General features: G+C 42.6%; 2 protein-coding genes across 5 annotated transcripts in view; one reads left to right on the top strand and one right to left on the bottom strand.

Annotated features, from left to right (window-relative positions):
* The window catches only part of CSGALNACT1 (chondroitin sulfate N-acetylgalactosaminyltransferase 1), a 35,988-nt gene extending 25,985 nt beyond the window's left edge, over window positions 1–10,003 (bottom strand). The window contains exon 1 of the mRNA XM_063301964.1: window positions 9,885–10,003. The gene's annotated coding sequence lies outside the window, so the exon portion shown is untranslated. The remainder of the gene's footprint in view (window positions 1–9,884) is intronic.
* Window positions 10,004–13,061: 3,058 nt separating this feature from the next.
* INTS10 (integrator complex subunit 10) overlaps window positions 13,062–22,541 on the top strand; it is a 45,437-nt gene continuing 35,957 nt past the window's right edge. For 2 of the 4 annotated variants that reach the window (XM_063300358.1, XM_063300363.1), the window contains exons 1-3: window positions 13,062–13,209; window positions 15,981–16,048; window positions 19,228–19,331. In XM_063300358.1, the coding sequence (XP_063156428.1) occupies window positions 13,081–13,209; window positions 15,981–16,048; window positions 19,228–19,331 (301 nt within the window). In that variant the 5' untranslated portion in view covers window positions 13,062–13,080. Of the gene's footprint in view, window positions 13,210–15,980; window positions 16,049–19,227; window positions 19,332–22,541 lie in introns of those variants that run through there. The other 2 variants (XM_063300359.1, XM_063300362.1) reach the window with 2 other exon arrangements.

The following is a 22,541-nucleotide window of genomic DNA, read 5'->3' as shown; positions in this document are numbered from 1 at the left end:
TAAATTTGGCCTGCAATAGTTTTGAGCACACTAATCATCAGCACAGTAATGATACCTCACCCCAAACCGAGAGATGACCACTGCCAATGATTTCATACAGCAATGGGGAGAGAGTTGAGTACTGATGCGCTCTGTACTGGAGTAATGATGTGTCTGACCACTCATCACCCATTACCCATGTTAGAAATGATATCCTGAGATAGGAACAGAAGCACTGTAAAACACTGAGCCCAACTCACAACTCTTGCAGATAGTTTGATAAGATACTATTGATGATGGTATCAAAAGCCTCCAAGAGGTCTAATAGGGCTGAGGGGGCCCAGCTCCTACTTTTGGAGTCCTGGCAGTTGTCTGCCAAAGTGACAATGCCTTCCCATGCCAGCCTTGAATACGGACTGGAATGGACATAGGTAATCTCTTTCATTGAGGAGCCTTTGTAGTTGATTCACCAACACCTTCTAACACCTTCCCCAGAAAGGGAAGATTGGATTTTGGGTGAAATATTGTCAGCTATGGCCAGATGAAGAGATGGCTTCTTCAACAGGGTGTGTATCGCTGCTTCTTCCAAGGCTAATGGCACTAGACTATCCCTCAAAGAGACATTACCATCTCTTGAATTCAACTTCCCAGAGAAGCCAAAAGGGGCTTGAATCTAGCTGACATGTGGTGGAGCTACACTACAGAGGACTGTATCCACTTCAAACTCTGCCCAAGCAGCATCCAACTAGGAGCAAATAGGAGCAATTTTGTCTGCAAAACCCTCACAAATGTGTTACAGAAGAGCACTGTCCCAACCTCTCCTCCCCGAAAGGCAACAAAGGAGCCTGAACAGGGCTACAGGACTCGTGACTGTAGATGCAATACAAATGGAGAAGTAAGAAAAGGAATGTTTTCCCATTCCTTTTGGCATAGGATAAGCCTGAACATGAGTTCATAACTGTGATGTCCTTGATAAAATTCAAGGAAGATATATTACACCGTTGTTGAAGCAAAGATCTGCAATTTTCTTGTGCTAGATCAGAAGGACTCAAGTACAAATAATATAGCAAAGATTTTGCTTAACAGCAATAAAGAGACAATCTTTGGTACAGAAGTCTTGAAACAATGGAGGAGGGTTTTTTTTGCAAATGTTAATGATTCAAGTTTTTAATGCTATACTAATGTTTTCTTTCATTTGTTTTGACTGTTTAAGTTGGTCTCTGACTAAAAAAAAAAAAAAAAATCAAACAAAACCCCTAAACCTATCTTTTACTTCCCTGTATATATTCATTAATACCAGTTCACAAAATGAGATCACCTTCTTCAGATCTATCACATCTTTCCTCAGTGAAGTAGGGCAAATGGCACTGCTGACTGGATAAGATGGAACTTACAGACCTTTTAATATTTTTCATTTGTACCCAAAGAGCTTTACATACTGTACCTTAACTTACTGTAATCCTAGTAATACCTAGAAAGTGGTATTATCCCACTTTGAACAGAATCCTACTGGGAGCCAGTGCAGTTGTAGAGCAGCAGTGTTATATAGGCATAATGACAAATGCCAAAAATTACCCATACTACTGCACTCTGGACCAGCTGCAGCTTCCCAGTGCTCTTCAAGGGCAACTCCATGTACAGCTCATTACAGCAATCCAAACCAGAGGTGCCTAAGGCATGAGTCACCATGAGCAAGTTCTCCCAGTCCAGGAATGGGCATAATTGGTGCATAAGATGAAACTGTGCAGAAGACCCCTGACCACACCTGCCACCTACCATTTGAGCAGGAGGCGAGAGTCCAGGAGGACCCCTGAATTGCACACCAACTCTTACTGAGGAAGTGCACCCGCATGCAGAGTTAAAGATGAAAAATACCCAGAGCTAGGGGGCCTTAAGACCCACAACCACTCAGTCTTGCCAGGGTTGAGCTGAATCCTGCTCTCTCCCATCCAGACTCTCACAGCCTCTAGGCACTGGGAAATGACCTTGACAGCATTGCTTTATCAACGCGGGGTAGGGATGTACAACTGAGTATCATCAGCATACTGATATCACATACCATGCCTACTGATGACCTTGTCCAGAGGCTTCATGTAGATGTTAAATAGGAGTGGGGAAAGAGTAGGCAGGGGCTTCAGGCTTGACCTCTTCCCCCAACCAACATTGACTGGAACCAGCCTTGGAGAGAGGAGGAGAAGCACCATAACACAGTGCTTCCCACTCCCAATCCCCTGAGCCAGCTCAGAAGGATACCATGATCAATGTACTGAAAGCCAGTGAGAGATCACCAGGATGGATGTACTACCCTCATCCCGAGTCTGCCAGAGGTCATCCACATGCATGATCAATGGTGTCTTGGTGCTATAACCAAGTGTGAATTGTGACTGAAAAGGGTCCAGATAACCTGCTTCCTCCAGAGCCCTCTGGGTCTGTAAGCCAATCACCTTCTCAACAACCTTCCTTAAAAAGGGAAGGTTGGAGACTGGATGAAAATTGTTCAGATCCATTGGGTCCAGTGACAAACTCTTAAGGAAGAGGCAGACAACCACCTCCTTCAAGGAGGATGGAACCACCTCTTCCTGCTAAGTATTCACAACTGCATGGACCCAACCACCTGCCCTATCCCAGGATACCTTAATCAACAAGAAGGGACAGGGATCTGACCCAGATGGCCGAGCTCACAGCACTGAGGACCCTGTCTGTCCTAACAGCCAGGAACCACGCTGAGACAAGGAACTGGTCTCTAATGTTTTATTGCTTGTACATAACAGGAATCCTAACAAACTGAAGAAGCATGGGAAAAACCCAGACATATAAACCCCAAAGGTTAAGGCGGTCCCGATCGGTGTCTCTTTGAATGGCTGCCCAATTCCTCAGTGCTACGCATGCGCTTAACAGTCTGGATGGGAGCCCCCTGCTCGCCATCCTTACTCATGACATCACCCTCCCCTCCAGATTCACATTCCATTTCAGCCCCCTCCCCTCCAGAGTCTTGATAAGATTCGCCGTCTGCTTCTAAGGTCCCATGGGAACTGGGCAACAATGGAAAGTCTTCAAAGGAAAACTCCTCCAAGGACGAATCAGTGCTGCTCTCCAGGTCTGATAACGCTTCTGGCCCAGGTGGCTGGTGCTCCTCTGTAACTGGAGTCAAGGCTTCAGGCGGGGGGGGGGGGGGAGGTGCACACTCACGAACTCTTCTGCTTGGAATTCTTCTGCCAGCTCAGCCGAAAGAGGAATCTCGGGTAGAGTACGAGGTTTGGGTTTGTGAGGAAAAAGCTGATGGAAACGATGAACCAGTGCTGGAGCATGTACATCTCTGGCATTCTCCCACGTGCACGCTTCCTCAGGGTACCCTTTCCAGTGTATGAAATATTGGATGCACCTTCCCCTCCTCCTAGAGTCCAGAATGTCCTCAACTTCGTATTCCTCCTCCCCCTCCACAATTACTGGGGGGGGGGGCAGTTGCGATCGCAAGGCACTTGGGGGAGGGTCTTTGGCTAGCAAGGCTCTGTGAAACACTGGGTGGACTTTCATGGATACTGGGAGCTGTAAACAATAAGCCACTGGATTTATCTGCTGCGCCACATTGAAAGGGCCCACAAACTTAGAGTCCAATTTCTTGGAGGGTCTGGTAGAGTTCAAAAACTTGGTAGAGACCCACACTTTGTCTCCTACCGCAATCGCTGGCCCCTCTTGTCTGTGAGCATCTGCAGCCCTCTTGTAAGCACTCTTTGCCCTGTTCAGCTGCTCCTTTAACAACTCCTGTGCGGCTTGTTGCTCTTTAAGAAAATCAGCCGCGGCTGGAACAGTTCCCTGCTGGGAGGAGGTGGGCAACACCCGAGGGTTAACCCCGTAGAGTACCTGGAAAGGGGACATCTTGGTAGAGGACTGTACAGAATTATTATATGTAAATTCTGCCATGGGTAGCAGGGCTGGCCAATTGTCTTGCTGATAAGTGGTGTAACACCTGAGATACTGCTGTAACCATTGGTTAATTTTCTCGGCTTGCCCATTACTGGCAGGATGATGCGCTGATGACAGGTGGATCTGGACCCCTAATGACTGGAAAAGGGCCCTCCAGAACCTGGAAGTGAACTGTGGGCCTCTGTGCAGATGGGAGGCCCTTGCAAGGAATAAAATGCGCCATCTTTGTGAAAAGGCCCACCACCACTAGTATGGAAGTCAGCCCCTGGGCCGGGGGTAAATCAGTGATGAAATCCATGGAGATTGTATCCCAAGGCCTACTGGGGGTGGGTAGGGGTTGCAAGAGTCCTGTGGGCTTCCCTGGGAGAGGCTTGGCTCATCTGCAGGTGTGACAAGAAGCAATGTAACCCTTTATGTCTGCAGCCATCTTAGGCCACCAGTAGTCTCTCAGAGCTCTATGGAGAGTTTTGAAAACACCTCCGTGGCCTGCCGTTTGGTGGTCATGGCAAAGTCTCAGTACTTCTTCCCTCAATGAAGGAGGAATATATAATCGCCCACTATGCCAGAGGATTCCTGCCTCCACATTGAATGGTGAGGCGGTGTCTTGCGGGGCCCTCTGGAGGTCATCCATCCTGGCCCTGGCATACGGGTCCTGTTGCTGCTGAGCTCTGACTCTTGTAAATAGGTCCTCTGCTTGTCTGCCTGCTGCTAAAATCTCTGTTTGGCTCCCCCTCATAGACTGATCAAAGTTGTGAGGTTGTAATATAGTAGCCTGTACCTCCTGGTGAGTGGCGGGGGTTGCCTGAAAGGATCGAGACAGGGCGTCTGCCAAGCAGTTTTGCGCCCTGGGCACATAAGAAATAACAAAATTGAAACGGGAGAAAAACTGGCTCCATCTGATCTGGCGTGGGGTGAGGGATCTGGTGTTTTGTAGAAGCTGTAAATTCTTGTGATCGGTACAAACTTTCACAGGAAGGGCTGCACCTTCCAGCCAGTGCCTCCACTCTTGGAATGCTGCTTTAATTGCCAGCAACTCCTTGTTAAAAACATCATAGTTTCTCTCTGCTGGTGAGAGCAGGCATGAAAAAAAGGCACAAGGAAGCAATGTACTCTCGGTTTTGTTTGTATATTGCAATAATACTGCCCCAATGGCAATATCTGAAGCATCTGAATGCATTATAAATTGCTTCGTGGTATCAGGGTGTCTTAACAGCGGCTGGGATACAAAGAGTTGCTTAAATTCTTGGAAGGCTGCTTGCTGTCTCTCCCCCCAAATGAATTTTGATCCTTTCTTCAAAAGCTGTGTGAGGGGTCTAGCCTTATCACTGTAATTTTTTGTAAACCGCCTATAAAAATTGCAAAATCCTAGATATCTTTGTACCTCTAACATTTCAGGGAGGTGGCCAAGAGAGAATTGCCTGGACCTTAGAAGGATCCATGGATATGCCTTCTGTTGATACTTTATAGCCCAGGAAATGTAATTCAGTTAAATCAAAGGCACACTTCTCTAGCTTGGCAAACAGCCTGTTCTCTCTCAGTCTTTGCAAGACATTACGTACATGGGTTACATGAGTTGTAGCATCCTCAGAGAAAATTAATATGTCATCTAGATAAATGACCAGATACTTATCTAGTAAATCAGAGAAAACTTGATTCATACATCTGGAAAATATGGCTCCTGTGTTAGACAAGCCAAAGGGCATAACAAGGTACTCAAATTTACCAAACCTGGTGTTGAAGGCAGTCAGATATTCGTGCCCCTCTTTCATCCGGATCAGATTGTACGCACTCCTGAGATCCAACCTGGTAAAAATGCGTGCCTTCTGTAAGCGGTCTAGCAGATCCGAGATTAAAGGCAGAGGATAGGATTCTTTTTTTGTTATTTTATTGAGGGAACTGAAATCGTGGACCACTCTCATGGGTGTCTCCTGGGTTGCAGGTGCCAACGGGTCAGGCTTCTTTGGTACAAAGAAGGTAGGAACAGAGACTGGGGACGTAGATGGTCGGATGAACCCCTTTTGGAGATTAGCGTCCAAGTAATCCTTTAAGGTGGCTAGTTCCTTGGGAGACATGGGATATTGTTTCCTTGCTGGAACCCTGGCTCCTGGTATCAACTCAATGGTGCAATCACAGTCCCTATGGGGGGGTAGTGCCGTGGCCTCTTTTTCGCTGAAAACGTCTGCGAAATCTGCATACTTGGCTGGCAACTGGACCCCCCCTGCTTCCGTGACTGCGTTGGTTGCTGGAGAGTGGATAGTGGCTTGAATCTTGTGGTGCTGGCATTCCTTAGCTGGGAAGGAGATTGCTCCCGTAGTCCAGTTCAGCAACGGGTTGTGGATCCTCAGCCAAGGCGTGCCTAGGATTACAGGCACATTAAGCGATGCAATAACATAAAGCTGGATCCACTCAGTGTGGTCTCCCGTTGTCAGTTGCACCGGTTCTGTGAGCCTTCTAATCGGCCCTGCCTTGAGGGGCTGGCCGTCAATGGTCTCCACTTCTATGGGACATGGCAATTCTCTGGTCGGGATGTTGAAATCATGTACAGTCTGCACATCAATAAAATTGGTTGAAGCTCCAGAATCCACGATGGCTTCTAGCTTGGCCTGGTGCTCTGGGCTGACGTGCATTATTATGGGTAAGTAGTAAAAGGCTTGCCTGGAATCCTCGGAATGAGCCCTCCTTAATTGATTGATGGTCTCCCTGCTGAGCTCTGTGGAGGGAGACCGATGGAGTTTCCCTGGTTGGAAGCAGAGGCGGAGATGGCTCTTGTTTCAGCTGCTTGCCCTGGGGGTCTTACTGATGTTGCTTGGCCTCTCGCTGGGCAAGCTCTCACCATGTGCCCCTGGGCTCCGCAGTAGAAACAAAGGGCTCTCTCTCTCTCCTTCTCTGCCTCTCAGCCTCGGAATTCAGCCTCCTGCTCGCCCCAATCTGCATCGGCTCCTCTGGTGCTGAGTGAGTGGATGCCACGGAGAGAGCTGGAAATCCTGGAAACGCTCTGAGGGTCCTGTTTCTCCCCGGCTGCATCTGTCTGAGTTCTTCTAGCCTGGCATCTATGACCACCGACAACTGATATAAGGCTTCTAGGGTAGCTGGTGTTCCCTGGCGCACTAATTCATTCTTAATTTCCTCATCCAGCCCCTGTTTGAATTGGTCTTTTAATGCACTCTCATTCCTGTCTAGATCTCCTGCTAACAACTTGAAATCAGCAATGTAGATTCCCACCCTCTTGTTACCTTGCTTGAGCTTCCGAATTTCCCGGCTGGCAGTGGCCTCTCTGATCGGGTCATCAAAGTGTGCTCAGAACCCTGCCAAAAAGTTCTGGTAGTCGTTGAGAATCGGGTCGTTGTTCTCCACCATGGGAATAGCCCATTTGGCTGCTGGTCCCTTTAGCAGGCTTAGGATGAAGGTGACTCTGGTTCTGTCTGTGGGGAACTCTGCCGGTCTGCTGTCGAAAAACATAGTGCACTGTGTGAGAAAGGTTCTCAACTGTCCTGCTTCTCCTCCAAACTTCTCTGGTAGACTGCCCTGGGATCTCAAGACTACTGGCGGAGGTGCTGCTGCCAGCGCCGGTTGTGGGTTAATTGGAACTGGTTGTTGTAACTGCTGTAGCATGGCAGCTTGTAATGTGTTGATCTGGAGATCTACTTGTTGTTGGTGTTGTTGCAAGGCTGCTGCCAATTGTTGGATGGCGAGCCGCATTTCTTGATTTTCTGAAGACATTTCCAAATGTCTCTCCTTAATTTCTTGTTCCTCCCTCTTTCGATGGGAGTAGGAGTTTGTTAGGATTGATGTCCTAACAGCCAGGAACCACGCTGAGACAAGGAACTGGTCTCTAATGTTTTATTGCTTGTACATAACAGGAATCCTAACAAACTGAAGAAGCGTGGGAAAAACCCAGACATATAAACCCCAAAGGTTAAGGCGGTCCCGATCGGTGTCTCTTTGAATGGCTGCCCAATTCCTCAGTGCTACGCATGCGCTTAACAGTCTGGATGGGAGCCCCCTGCTCGCCATCCTTACTCATGACACTGTCCACTTCATCAGGGCCAACAGGTTTGAACTCTCTCCCAAATAACTGGGCATGACTGTGCCACAGGTAACTCCATAGGACCTGTATAGCTGGATTCCAACTCTGAGCAATGTCAGCACCTGCTCATTCAAGCATTCACACACACACAGTCAAGAAACTGGATTTCTTTGAACTGTTTTAATGAAGTGTAATGAACAGTACAGAAGGCAAGCCGTGAATAAAGAATTCCCACCAAAACCTAATTTAAACTACATTCCCTTAGCTAGTCCCCTTTCCCATGAAGCATGTCACTCCCGCTCCCATCCAGATGGTATTCCTGCCGTATCTCAACCTCATGTCCTTGATGTGCTCCATAGCCAAAACAACCCCTTTACACTCCAACCTCACACACCCCTCCCAGCCGGCAACCTTAGAGAATGACATGATGGGAGATGCCCTGATAAGGGTTTCTGTGAAACCTTTGATCAGGGAATCTGACAAGCAAATCCAAGCAACTTTATCCAATAGGAGCCTAGAATAATCTGCACAGCAGCCCTACAAGATTTCTGGCAGCTTCTCCTTTACCTAGGCTGTCCTAGACCCACATCCTAGCACCACACTGTCTCTTAATTATTTTTCTGGCACTTAAGACATTTTCATCATTTGTTAATTTTTTTTAATCCCACCTTTTCATTCAGGAGCTCAAGGTGGTGTAGACAGCACTCTCTTCTCTTATTTTTCCCCACAACAACCATCCTGTGAAGTAGGTTGGGTTCAGAGAGAGTGATTGGCCCAAAGTTTCCCAATGAGCTTCTGTAGTTAAGGGTGGACTAGAATCTAGGTCTCTTTAGCACTAGTCCAACACCTTAATTATACATAACTCTTTATTTAAAATCAAAGATTAAACACAAATTGTATAAAATGCTTTTAAATCCTTATGAGAGCTTGTCCCATCCAAGGTATTCTGTCAAATAATTTATTGTCAATTTTTTTACAGCAACTGGACTTCTTGACTTCTTGCTAAAATCAAGTGTGTACTTTAACCACTACATCACACTGACTCTCTGTCTATGAAACCTAGACAAATTGTGAATCAGACTATATAAAGCCTCAACATACATTTTGGTTCATAACTTCTATATATATTTAGTCATATGCTTACCTCACCTAGATCCTTTTCTCTTACATCAAACAAAGTAATAAAATGAAGGAAACTCATTTTTGTTCTGCAAATCTGGTACACTTTTCTAAATATTTTTTTTCTCTCATAACTATACAATCAATCATATTATGAACAGCTGAAATCCAGGAAGCATGTACATAATTATGGAAACTGGAGTTTGCATGATGGTTCCTAAATTGGCCAATTCTTAACATTCTATAAGTCATGTAGTTTATTTTCAATACTACAGGAAATAGCTATGCATGCTTAATAAAAATGCATTTGATACAAACGTTTTTCACAGGTGAAAAATTGAAAACATTTTTGTTGCTCTTGCCTATCTTCTTGAATCTCCAAAATCCACTCACCAAAAAGGTATGATCAATTTGCAACAGGTTTTAAAAGTCTCCTACCCAAGTTGAAGTCTTTTCTGTACTGTAGACAATCATATCCCAAGTTTTAATGCAACTATCCTAAAATCACTGAACACAGAACTTGGTTCTGAATAAGCATGCATATTTCCCTGAAAGTATCTTAAACTGAAATACAAGATTTTTAAAAAATATGTAGTTGATTATAACATAATTGTATTTAAAAAAGGTTAATAAATGCACCTCAGTTATAAGCAAGTAATCTTTTTTGCACTGAAAATTATGGCATTGTTTTGATTAGGAAGCCAAGAACAAAAAAGTTTGAAATGAACATCTGCTATAACTCTTGCTAAAAAATACATACCAGCACACATACAGAATACCAAAGTTACTAGAGGTGAAGAATGAAAATTAACTTTTTAAATTCTTTGTTACTTACGAAATTGCAAGTAAGTACCATGAATACACTGATCTGTGTTGGCCCATGCTAACTTCCAGAAGTCGCAAGCTGTGGCTTTGTTCCAAGTTGTTTCAAAATAAGGTTAATTTATTATCTTGCATAAGTCACTCCAGAAATCATGGAAATCTTTCTCTTTTTAATCCACACTAAAGACAACTTCTCACAGGCTGTACTATATGAGTACTGCCAAGCTGTCACCAGATTGCAAAGCGCCGTACTTGCTAAGGTACTGTCGGTGGTCTGGATCGGCAGTAAGAAACTGGTGCTCATTTCCAGTTTTTGGACATGGAAAACAGGAAAGGGAAGAGGCAGCTCCAATATTCTTCTTGAACTGGTCAAGAAGAATATTATCACATAAACCTGCTTCTGACGGAGGAGCGGGAGCAGAATCCCACAAGTTTCAAATGCCCCAGGCAAGTTTCAGAGGAAATGAGAGGGGGCAGGGAGAGGTATTTTTCTGTTCGTCAAAGAGTTCAGTGTGCAAATCAGAACAGGGAACTGAGTTGTTAAACTGGCCAGCCCTGGCTGAAGAGAGATTTCTAATATGAATTTGGCATACCCTTTCCACTGACTGGAAGGAAACTTGCTCCCTCCTCCTCCCTTTTTCTTTTCTCAGATTAATGGTGCTTTTTTCAGCAATAACTCTAGAAATTTTTGAATGATGGGGCATCTCAGGGCAACCAGCAGAACTCATCCAACTTATGTTCTCTGAAATAAATCCTACTGATCTAAGTGAAAATAGGTGATATAGTAGTTTGCTTTTTACATTGCAAGAGAGCATTTATCAAATTTCAAATTACAACAAGGAAGAGCTCCCAAATAAATTTGCTTCCAAACAAAAAGGACATTAAATACCTTATGTACAATTTAGGCAGAACAAAGCACACCGGCAACTTATTTCTTCCAAAACTTATTTCTTATTACTTATTTAGTTACTTATTTCTGAGCTAGTACTGGCACAGTCACCTCCAAATTTACACTAGCAGTCAGTAAGAGGAAGCAGAGCAAATGGAGACAAGACAATCCCTGGCTAAGTTAGAGAGCCAAGACTGCTGTTGTTTATCCAGAGTCTGGTCAATCAGATTGGTCAATTGATTAAATCAAGTGGGAAGCAAGTGAGACAGGAAAATGGAGGCAAAATATACAATATCTGCAGAAGATGAATTTGTCTTATTCTTATTAAATTTGGCAAAGTGGTTAACCGCTCCTGTAACATCCGAAGGTTGGGGGGGGGAGCTACCAGAATGCCATTTTAAAATAATTTTTAAAATCTTTAAAATGTTAAAAAAATACCAAAAACTTAAGTAGATTTTAAATCACATCTTTTTCAACAAGAAGTAATATCTCAGAAATGACTTCATTGCATTTATACAGAAAAGGGTTGAGTAAAAGTTTGGAGATGTAATGAAATTAATGCTTTATTTAAATATGTGTTTCTACAGTATCCAACAATTGTTCCACTTAGGAAAGAAGTTATTAAATGCATTAACTCAGCTCTGAGATTCAATATTTTCAGGTATTCATATTATCACCTCGATCAACTCAATTGACCAGACTGTCTCTGGACAGAGTCCTGCTGGTCGCAACTCGCTTTTCATATTATTTTAAAGTTTATTCCTATCACATGGGAGTTGACATCTGGACAAAGAAAGTGAATTTTCTGTACCTTACCTACAGCTAGAAGACTTTTTGTTAAGCATTGGAAAGACAAACATGGCTTCAACTATTCAGTGATCTGCAGAATTGATGTTACCAGCAATTTAGGAATCAATAACTTATCAATATAGATTAGCTATGGATGATTGTAATGAATTACGGTTTCCAGTCATTGAAATGTTTACAGTACAACTTTATATATGTATGTATGTCTATGAATATATGTTTTGTATGTTTTTGTTTCTCTTTTTAGCTCTCTTTTCTTGTTTTCTTTTATAATTTTGTGTATTTTTTATTTGTTTTTTGTATTGAGTTAATAAAAGAATGGGGGGAAAGAAAGATGCATAAAATAAAATACATAGATGTGGATGGTATTACAAAAGAAACTCAGTATGCTCAAATACAGTTCTCAAAATATTAAAAATAACAAATATGTAATATAGTGATATATAAACTTTATCAATTAATTAAATTAATTAATCCCCTTTTGGGGGAGATGGGTGGTAGCAAAATTTGAATAATTAAATAAAGCAATAATAAAATAAATCAATAACAAGGCAATACTCTTTTTTAGGATATAATAATATAGTAATAGGATATAATAATTTTAGCAGTGAAATTTATTGAAGTCAACAAACATTTTTGGAGTCTGGAGGTCCTAAATTATTTTGTTGCCTACATACATTAATAATGAAAAGCTACATTTCAGTTATTAGAGGTTAGTAAAAATAAAGTTGTAATTTTTTCCCATCCAAGTTCTTGAAGTCCTGTGCTAGAACTTCGGAAGTAATCTCAACTCTGCTTTGAATCCTCCTATATCACTGTTGCAATGTCTTGCAAACGGTCTGGGTTTCTCTGAATCAAGAAAGGCACTTTGAATGTACTTACCCCTTTTAAAACACAGGAGTTGCCTGTAAATTGTCACTTACATGGTCACATATAAGGCGAAATACCTTTACTTTAAAATCATGGCAACGTTTTAGAAGCATGTTGTAAATAGCAAGAGTACATAAAACAGTGAAAAAGTTCAGAATGTCAACGTAGCTGTGCTTAGACAGCAGCTTCTCTCTCTGGCCAACAGGTAGAAGAAGAGTTACAAACCCAATTTTAAATTTTTCCTTATTTTAATAAATCTTTTACTTTTTAAAAGTCACTCGGAAACTTCATATACAGGATTAACCGATTGTGCATGTGCTTGATGAAGCGGAGGCTAGAATTTGGACACAAAATCCCAGGGAATACTTTCAGAGTTACTGTAGTGAACAGTCTGACTGTACTTGAGAAATGTATTTCCAGAAAGGAAAGAGTGGCTTATACAGTAATCTGAAAGGCTCCTGACACGAAAATCAAATATTCAATCCATCTGACGTTTACTTCGTTCCATAAAAAGCACCTCTTAACTTCAGATATTAAGCATGCGCAGAACTGTTCCTCGATTTCATTGGTTCTGGGAAGTAATGGATTGTCGGTCCTTACTGGACCATATGTACGCATGCGCGGGGCTCTAAAGGCCTGCAAGATGTCGGCCCAGGGTGACTGCGAGTTTTTAGTGAAGCGAGCCCGGGAACTAGTCCAAGGAGACCTGTGGGCCGCCAAGGCTTGGCTTATCACCGCGCGGAGTCTCTATCCTGCCGACTTCAACATTCAGGTTGGTTGGCTGGTTGGTGTCAGGAACGCCTCCTTTCTACTTGCTTTCTGGAGCTTCTCTCCAGCCAAGCCCCACCTCCTCCGACCGCATTTCTGCCGCTTTCCTGTGATGCTGGGAAGCGCAAGGAGTTTGTCCTTTTCGTTTGGATCTTCATTTCCTTTGACTATCTTCGTTTCCTTTGACGGGTATTTTTCCTTGTTTGAAGAGATAATATTGAAAAAAGCTTCCTTTAAGAGACTTTAGTGGAGAAATCCAAGATTGTATTATTTATATTATTTGGTATTTTTCTCCTGCCTCCTTTCGTAGAAATAAAAACAGTTCATAGTCCTTCAGACTTGAATCTCTGTGGGAAAACGGATTGTCAGATCATTGCTTTCATTATTTAAATATTCATGCTTCCTCTCCAAGAAGAGCAACAGGTTGCCCCCTGTCCTTTTCTTCTGTATTACAGGTTTAGAACTGGCATTAAGACTTGGTATCCCCATACCTCTAGGAACTTGCCACAATTTGTTATGGTCCACACAGTCAAAGGCTTTAGAATAGTCAATAAAACAGAAATAGATGTTTTTCTGAAACTCCCTGGCTTTTTCCATTATCCAGCGGATATTGGCAATTTGGTCCCTAGTTCTTCTGCCTTTTCTAAACCCAGCTTGTCCATCTGGCAATTCTCACTCCATGAATTGCTGAAGTCTACCTTGCAGGATCTTGAGCATTACCTTACTGGCATGTGAATAAGTTACCACTGTGCCACTGTTCAATAGTTTGAACATTCTTTAGTGTTTCCCTTTTTTGGTATGGGGATATAAGTTGATTTTTTCCAGTCTGATGGCCATTCTTGTGTTTTCCAAATTTGCTGGCATATAGCATGCATTACCTTGACAGCATCATCTCGCAAGATTTTGGACAGTTCAGCTGGGATGCCATTGTCTCCTGCTGCCTTGATATTAACAATGCTTCTTAAGGCCCATTCAACCTCACTCTTCAGGATGTCTGGCTCTAGCTCACTGACCACACCGTCAAAGCTATCCCTGATATTGTTATCCTTCTGTATATTCTTGCCACCATTTCTTGATCTCTTCTTCTTCTGTTTGGTCCTTGCCATCTTTGTTTTTGATCATACCCATTTTGGCCTGGATTTTACCTCCGATGTTTCTAATTTTCTGGAAGAGGTCTCTTGTCCTTCCTATTCTATTGTCTTCTTCCACTTCCGACCATTGTTCGTTTAAAAATAATTCCTTATCTCTTCTGGCTAACCTCTGGAATGTTGCATTTAATTGGGCATATCTCCCCCTATCACTGTTGCCTTTTGCTTTCCTTCTTTCTTGGGCTACTTCTAGTGTCTCAGCAGACAGCCATTTTGCCTTCTTGGTTTTCTCTTTCTTTGGGATGTATTTTGTTGCTGCCTCCTGAACAGTGTTGCAAACTTCTGTCCATAGTTCTTCCGGAACACTATCTACTAAGTCCAGTCCCTTAAATCGATTCTTCACCTCCACTGCATATTCCTTAGGAATATTAGTGAGCTCATATCTAGCTGATCTGTGGGTGTTCCCTAATCTCTTTAGTCTGATCCTAAATTGTGCAATAAGAAGTTCGTGATCAGAACTACAGTCAGCTCCAGGTCTTGTTTTTACCGACTGTATAGATGTCTGCCACCTTTGGCTGCAAAGGATGTAGTCAATCTGATTTCGGTGTTGTCCATCTGGTGAAGTCCATGTATAAAGCCGTCTCTTAGGTTGTTGGAAGAGAGTGTTTGTTATGCAGAGTGAGTTGTCTTGGCAAAATTCTATCAGCCTATGTCCTGCTTCGTTTTGTTCTCCCAGGCCATGCTTACCTGTAATTCCAGGTGTCATTTGACTGCCCACCTTAGCATTCCAGTCTGCTGTGATGAAAATAACGTCTCTTTTAGGCATGTTGTCCAGTAGGTGCTGCAGATCCTCATAGAACTGCTCTACTTCAGCTTCTTCAGCATCTGTGGTTGGGGCGTATATTTGGATCACTGTGATGTTAGATGGCTTGCCCTGAATTCAAATTGAGATCATTCTATCGTTTTTCGGATTGTATCCAAGCACTGCTTTAGCCACTTTACTATTAATTATGAAGGTTACTCCATTTCTTCTGTGGTCCTCTTGTCCACAGTAGTAGATCTGGTGGTCATTTGATGTGAAGTGGCCCATTCCAGTCCATTTCCGTTCACTGACGCCCAAAATGTCTATCTTTAATCTTGACATCTCACCAATAACCACATCCAATTTGCCCTGGCTCATAGATCTGACATTCCAGGTTCCAATGGTGTGTTGATCCTTAGAACATCGGATTCGCTGTTCACCACCAGCACTGTCGGCCGCTAGCCGTCCTTTCGGCTTTGAGCTAGCTGCGTCATCACGGGCTAGTTGAACTCCTCCTCTGTTCCTCCCCAGTAGCATTTTGACCATCTTCCGACCTGGGGGTCTCATCTTCCGATGGTATACCGACATATCTCTGGTTGTACTGATCCATTTAGTTTTCACAGCAAGAATACTGGGATGGGTTGCCATTACCTTCCCCAGGGATCGCATTTAGTCTGACCTCTCTGCCATGACCTTCCTGTCTTGGGTGGCCCTTCACGGTTCAGCTCATGGCATCATTGAGGTGCTCAAGCTCCAGCACCATGACAAGGTAACGATCCTTTGCTGAAGTTAGTTATGTTAAGGTAGAAAAAATATGCAAAACTGAGAGGTTCAGTGAAGGGATTTGTTTTCTGTCTCTTCACATTCTTCTTTCTTGTTTCCTAGTATGAGATGTACTCCATTGAGAGGAATGCAGAGCGAACAGCATCAGCAGGCAGATTGCTATATGACATGTAAGATATATTTTACTGGATTTTTCCCAAATAAGGACTGGATGGGATAGCTACTTCATTTGTAATTGACCTATTTGATAATAAGATGTGATTGTTCTCTCACCTGCAGATGACCGAGTCTTCCTCTCTGAAACTTTGCTCAACATGAGAATAGCTTTATGAACAATTGCCTCTTATTGTAATTGTAACTAAAATTATGATTTTTGCGGAAAAATACCTTACAGATGCCAATTAATAGGAATCCAGTTCAATGAATAAGGCATTTTAAATATCTGTGAGTTATATTTCAAGCTTTGAAATCTGAGACACATACCACATATTCCATATTGGGTCTTCAGAGAAGTGTGGCTGCTACTTTTATATTCTTCTGCACCAAGACATGGCTAACATGTCCCTGCTCTTTGAAAGAGGTAAAAGTTTTAACCAGTTTTCCTAGAGAATGCAGATTTGCTCCTATAAGGAATATGTGCTCTTAGAGGGAATAGAGTCCAAAATTGTATAATTCATTCTTGCAGTTCTGAAGTGTCCTATGCCTGGAGGTAAGATTTGTGTCAGCAAAGGTGCAAACTTGTTTCTTGTTTTTTCAGCTTATGCTAATTTTTTTTTTTACACTAGTGGGTTTCTCTCCATTACTTCTGAAAGACAGGTTTAATTCGGTGTGGAAATAGATGCTAGTGAGTTAATTTCAATCTTAGATTTTTTTCCCCCTTCAGATGTTAATATTGAAAGAATATTAAATGACACATTTGGCCATAAGTTTGTAAAAATACAAATTTGTGCTCTTGGCATGGGTACATAGTCTCTGACCAGTTTCATACCTACCTCTTACCTTTCCATTCTTAAAGTGCTGAAATTGCCAGTACTTCATGTTAGTCTGGTTTAATATCCTTCTGTTCTGCACATAATCTGTTATTTAATGCAGGTTAATGTCTAGGTATGGCACACATTTGTGTACTTTCAGAATATTGAAGATAAATTCAGGATGTCTTGGTTTTGTAATAGAGACAAATGTGATTGTATTTCTGTGAGAAACTTCTCTGTGCTAATCTTTCTTACTCTACAGGTAGTCCTTGGTTAACAATGGTAATTGGGACCGGAATTTCCATCACTCAGCAATGCAGTCATAAAGCGTGATATCACGTGACCGCATCACTTGGTGACAGCAATCCCTGTAGTCCCTGTTGCCATCATTAAGTGAGGATCGTGGGTTGTCAAGCAACTTCTTGTGGGCCATTAAGCAACCTCCTTGTAACTTCCTGCCAGCGTCCAACAACCGAAGTCCATGGGGAAGCTGGCAGGAAGTTGCAAGTGCCAGGCGGCTTGTAAGCAAGCTGGCAGCCAGGTAAATGGCTGCTGCTGGTTGGAGGAGGGGGTGTGCGGGTGGCCAGTGCAGCATGAGTACAGAGAGGCTAGAGGAGGGTGCATGGGTGGCTGGTGAGGAAGAAGCCCCGGAGCCATGGTACCTCCCCAGCAGAGGGGAGGCAGGTGAAGATGATAAAGGGGGGACAGTTGTAAATGCGGGCTGGCTTGAATTTTCATCAAGTGACCGTGGGAATGCTGTGACAGTCAGAAGTTCAAGGACCTGTTGCAAGTCCATTTTTTCAACACTCATAACTTCAAATGTTTGCTGAAAAAATGGATGTTAAGTGAAGATTACTTGTAATAAATTAATCTAATATGATGGACAAGCAGGATCTCGTAAGATTTTTTTTAGAAGAAAGACATCTAAGTTTGTGGAGGTGTGGAAATGAAATAAAGATGTATGAGAAAGGTGCTTTGGATTCAGCATGGGTATGCTTGTACCTATCAGAAGCCTTGCTTTTTCCAGGTTACTCATGGTACCCATGCAGTACCAGGATGATATACATTTCCCTAGTACCACACAGTAGCCACCAGGCAATGGCAAGGCTTCTTTTAACTGTCACTGACAGGTATAATGTGTACACCCACATTGGAGTCAAAGTACATTTTCTGCTTTGGATCCAAATGCTGATACTTTGGGGAACAAAATACCTAACATATATATGGCATGGATAGAATTCGTCATCTAATGATATGAATGAGCAATGAATTCAGGATGGACCAAAGGAAATTCTTCACCCAGGGTGCAATTAATGTATGGAATTTGCTAATGTGTTTTGATACTTAGATGGCTCTGAAAAAAAGGGAATAGAATTGTTAGCTAGAGTGGCTTAATGGAACTTCAAGCTTCAAAGGTAGGGGAATACTGGTAAGGGAGGGAATATTGAATACTTTCATGAGTTGCTTTGGGGTCCTAGAAGCTTCTGGGCTGGCCCTGTTAAAAAAGAGTTTTATCAGTCCATAGAAAGCCAAAAATTTCACATGTCTCAGGCTTGCAGCTTTTTCATTATGATTCTTCATTATAACATTTTTTGCTAGCCTAGAAGTGTCTTAATCCATTTTATGATAGTAAACTGAAATTATATACTTCAAGCACAATAATTCTTAGAAGAAACTGTTTAAATGACTGGAATGTGTCATGCTATTGAGACTTTTATATAAAAAGACTGTAGGTAGCTTCCTGAGTTTTTTTATTTTTTTTATTGTATTATTATAAAACACAAGTAGTGCATTATATTATTTGGGTACAGTGTTATTTATACGGTATTGACTAGAGATTATTGACACTCTGATGATTTAGATAACTTATAAACCTTTGAAGACCAAGAAAAAAGGTTATGTTAATATTAACTATGTTTTCTAAAATGTTGATAATTACAACTAGAGCTGAGTGTAGCATTGATAAATAACTGCAAAATGCATTAAATTATTTGTTATATAATAAAGATTTCTTTCTTAAGCTTAATAATTAATACTGACGTATTCACTGTATTTTACTTATTATTGTTTACGCATATTTTAAAAAAAAGTTTAAAAAGCTATTTGGTTTCTATTTCCCCCTTCTTTATACCTCAACCAATGAACTTTGTCATCTTCATATTGTCCTTTTTTTTTTTTTTTGCTTGCCAGTTTTTGAACACTGATGCTTTGGACAGTTAAAATTTTTGCTGTTCCTTAGCATAAGTTGTACTGCTGTCAATGAGACCAGTTTGGCAAAACCTTTTCACTTTAGTAGTATGCTATTCATAGCAAAAATTTCAGCTGTTCGTGAATAATTTCAAGTAGAAATCCCCCTCTTCCCCAATTCTTTATTTCAGGTTTGTAAATTTTCCAGATCAACCAGTGGTATGGCGGGAGATTAGTGTTATCACATCAGCACTACGCAATGACTCACAGGACAAGCAAACACAGTTTTTAAAAGGTATACATTTCTTCTGCACTTAAATTCCTTGCAGAATGGTTAAAGAATTTAGTAGTGTTATAATGGGCTTGATTTGTAGAAGGCTTTGAGAACCTAGGTGGTGGTAACTTTTCTTCTAAATTGCCCTACCCAATAAGTTGGTTGTGTCTTACCAGAAGCTCTTACAGTACAATCCCTTACAATATTTACTTGAAGTAAGTCCTAGTATATCATGTGGAGTTTCATCTGGGATACAACTGTGGTTGTATTTTAGCCATTATGGTTCTTCAAATTAGATTCTGATTTCTATTTTTGTTCTTCAGATTGCTTCTTCTAAAGCTCTTTTCCATAATGAAACTATTGTTGTTGTTTCTTCATCCAGTCGCTTCCGACTCTTTGTGACTTCATGGACCAGCCCACGCCAGAGCTTCCTGTCGGTCATCAACACCCCCAGCTCCCCCAGGGACGAGTCCGTCACCTCTAGAATATCATCCATCCACCTTGCCCTTGGTCGGCCCCTCTTCCTTTTGCCCCCCATTCTCCCTAGCATCAGCATCTTCTCCAGGGTGTCCTGTCTTCTCATTATGTGGCCAAAGTATTTCAGTTTTGCCTTTAATATCATTCCCTCAAGTGAACAGTCTGGCTTTATTTCCTGGAGGATGGACTGGTTTGATCTTCTTGCAGTCCAAGGCACTCTCAGAATTTTCCTCCAACACCACTGTTCAAAAGCATCGATCTTCCTTCTCTCAGCCTTCCTTATGGTCCAGCTCTCGCAGCCATATGTTACTACGGGGAACACCATTGCTTTAACTATGCGGACCTTTGTTGTCAGTGTGATGTCTCTGCTCTTAACTATTTTATCGAGATTTGTCATTGCTCTTCTCCCAAGGATTAAGCGTCTTCTGATTGCCTGACTGCAGTCAGCATCTGCAGTAATCTTCGCACCTAGAAATACAAAGTCTTTCACTGCTTCTACATTTTCTCCCTCTATTTGCCAGTTATCAATCAAGCTGGTTGCCATAATCTTGTTTTTTTTGAGGTTTAGCTGCAAGCCAGCTTTTGCACTTTCTTCTTTCACCTTCATCATAAGGCTCCTCAGTTCCTCTTCGCTTTCAGCCATCAAAGTGGTATCATCTGCATATCTGAGATAGTTAATGTTTCCTCCAGTGATTTTAACTCCAGCCTTGGATTCCTCAAGCCCAGCACATCGCATGATGTGTTCTGCGTACAAGTTGAATAGGTAGGGTGAGAGTATACAAACCTGCCACACTCCTTTCCCAATCTTAAACCAGTCCGTTGTTCCGTGGTCTGTTCTTACTGTTGCTAATGAAACTATTAGTAGGATCCTAAGTAGGAGCTCAGCTGATTCTCTTCTCAAAGAGATAATTGGTGAACTAAAATACATGAAAGAGCATTTTTATTTATGCCACCCATAGAGTTACATCTAAAATACAGGTTTTTCCCCCTGAGATAGTAGCCTGTTTCAATTTGTAGTCTTTTGTATTCTGTGATCTAAGAAATACCATAAGAAATACTGTATTCCATAATCTAAGAAATAATCTGAGAAGTCAAATATTTATATCCTAAATTGCTCCTCTGTTGATATAAAAGGGCACAGAGAGGTGAGATGACTTTACAGCAGATTTCCAGAAGGTAAAGCAGCTCAATGACAGCAACATCAGGGAAAACTCCAAGTGACTACCTTACTTTGACAAAGTGAAGCTTATGAGACCATCAATCCATTCTACCTGTTCTGTGTTCCATCCCATCCATCCATGCCTGAACTATTAGAATCCTTAAAGGGCTACTCCCCAGCCAGAAAGTTGGAGTTTTTCCTGCTTTCCATGGTCCTCCCATCAGGATTATTCTTGGACTGATAGAACAAGAGATACTTGCTCTTTTAGGCAAGTTTGTTTCAGATGCAGTGGTTCAGCAATCTCAGTTGGGTCGCCCCCTAACTTTAATTTGGAGCCATGATGGAGGGAATGGGAAGGTGATTTCTCCTACCTTACTACTCCACTAATAGTCTGCTGCACCATAATATTGCACAGTTTGCAAAAGTTCACCAGCACCTTCATGCTAACATTTGTAGGGCAGAGGGAACTGCATATGAAAATGGAGGAGGTTGTAGCAGCAGACTGGTTTTCCTGACTGTTGTGGACTCAGGGCAGGAGTGGTGGTGTGGCAATTGTAATTTGAGAATCTCTTGAGGCTTTCAGGGGGTTGCCAGATGTGAGATCCTGTTTCATCAAGTTGGGCTCTAGGAATCAGTTGGAATTGTTCTTACTGTACCAGCCTCCCTGCTGCATAGCAATCTCCCTGCCAGAGCTGCTTGACTCTATTTCTGGGTTGGCGATTGAGTTCTCCAAACTTAGTTCTTGGGAGACTTCAATCTGCCTTCCTTGGGAGTGGGGTCTGAGGCGGCTCAGGAGTTCATGGCTACCATGACAGCCATGGGCCTATCCCAGGTCATCCAGGGCTTGACACAGGAGAGTGGTCACACACCTGATCTGGTTTTCCTGTCACAGCAGTGGCAATGGGATCTAGAATTGGGGGAGCTTTTAGTGTCCCCCTTGTCATAGATCACACTGATTACCATGGGATTTCTCAGTGCTGCTATCCCCCACAGGGAGGCACAGACCAATTGGATTGGTCTGCCCTCAGCAACTGATGGACCCTGATGGGTTTCAGAGGGAGCTGGGGGTTGTCCTTGCTGGTTTGCCGCATGGCCCATCTGAAGCCTTGGTGGCTGCTTGGAATAAAAGGCTGCTGAGGCCTTGGATTGGATCACGCTATGCAACCTCCCTCTCATGGATCCTGTCACTCTCCATGGTTTACGGAAGAACTAAGGAAGATGAAATGAGAGAAAAGACGTCTAGAGCATCATTGGTGCTCAACAAGGGACGAGCTTGGCCGAACACATATTAGAGCCGCTATTAAGGCCTACTTCATGGCAGTAAGGGCGGCAAAGCGCCAATACTTCTCTGCTGTTATTGCATCCAGAGATAGCTGTTCACCAGCCTTGTTTCAGGTGACACATGCCTTCTTGGGTAGAGGGGGCTTAGAGATCCCCCTACAGGGTCATGCGGAAGAATTTGCACAGCATCTGTTGGACAGTACTGCTCAAATTCGTTCTCAGTTGGATGCCGGCTTTTGCAGGTCCTAGGAAGATTCTTGGGACATAATCTTGCCCTGTTATCAGGGAATGGTTTGAACCTGTTGGGCCTGAGG

The sequence above is a fragment of the Candoia aspera genome, chromosome 4, assembly GCF_035149785.1.
Source record: "Candoia aspera isolate rCanAsp1 chromosome 4, rCanAsp1.hap2, whole genome shotgun sequence".
Lineage (NCBI taxonomy): Eukaryota > Metazoa > Chordata > Lepidosauria > Squamata > Boidae > Candoia > Candoia aspera.
This window is presented reverse-complemented; position numbering and strand designations above follow the sequence as displayed.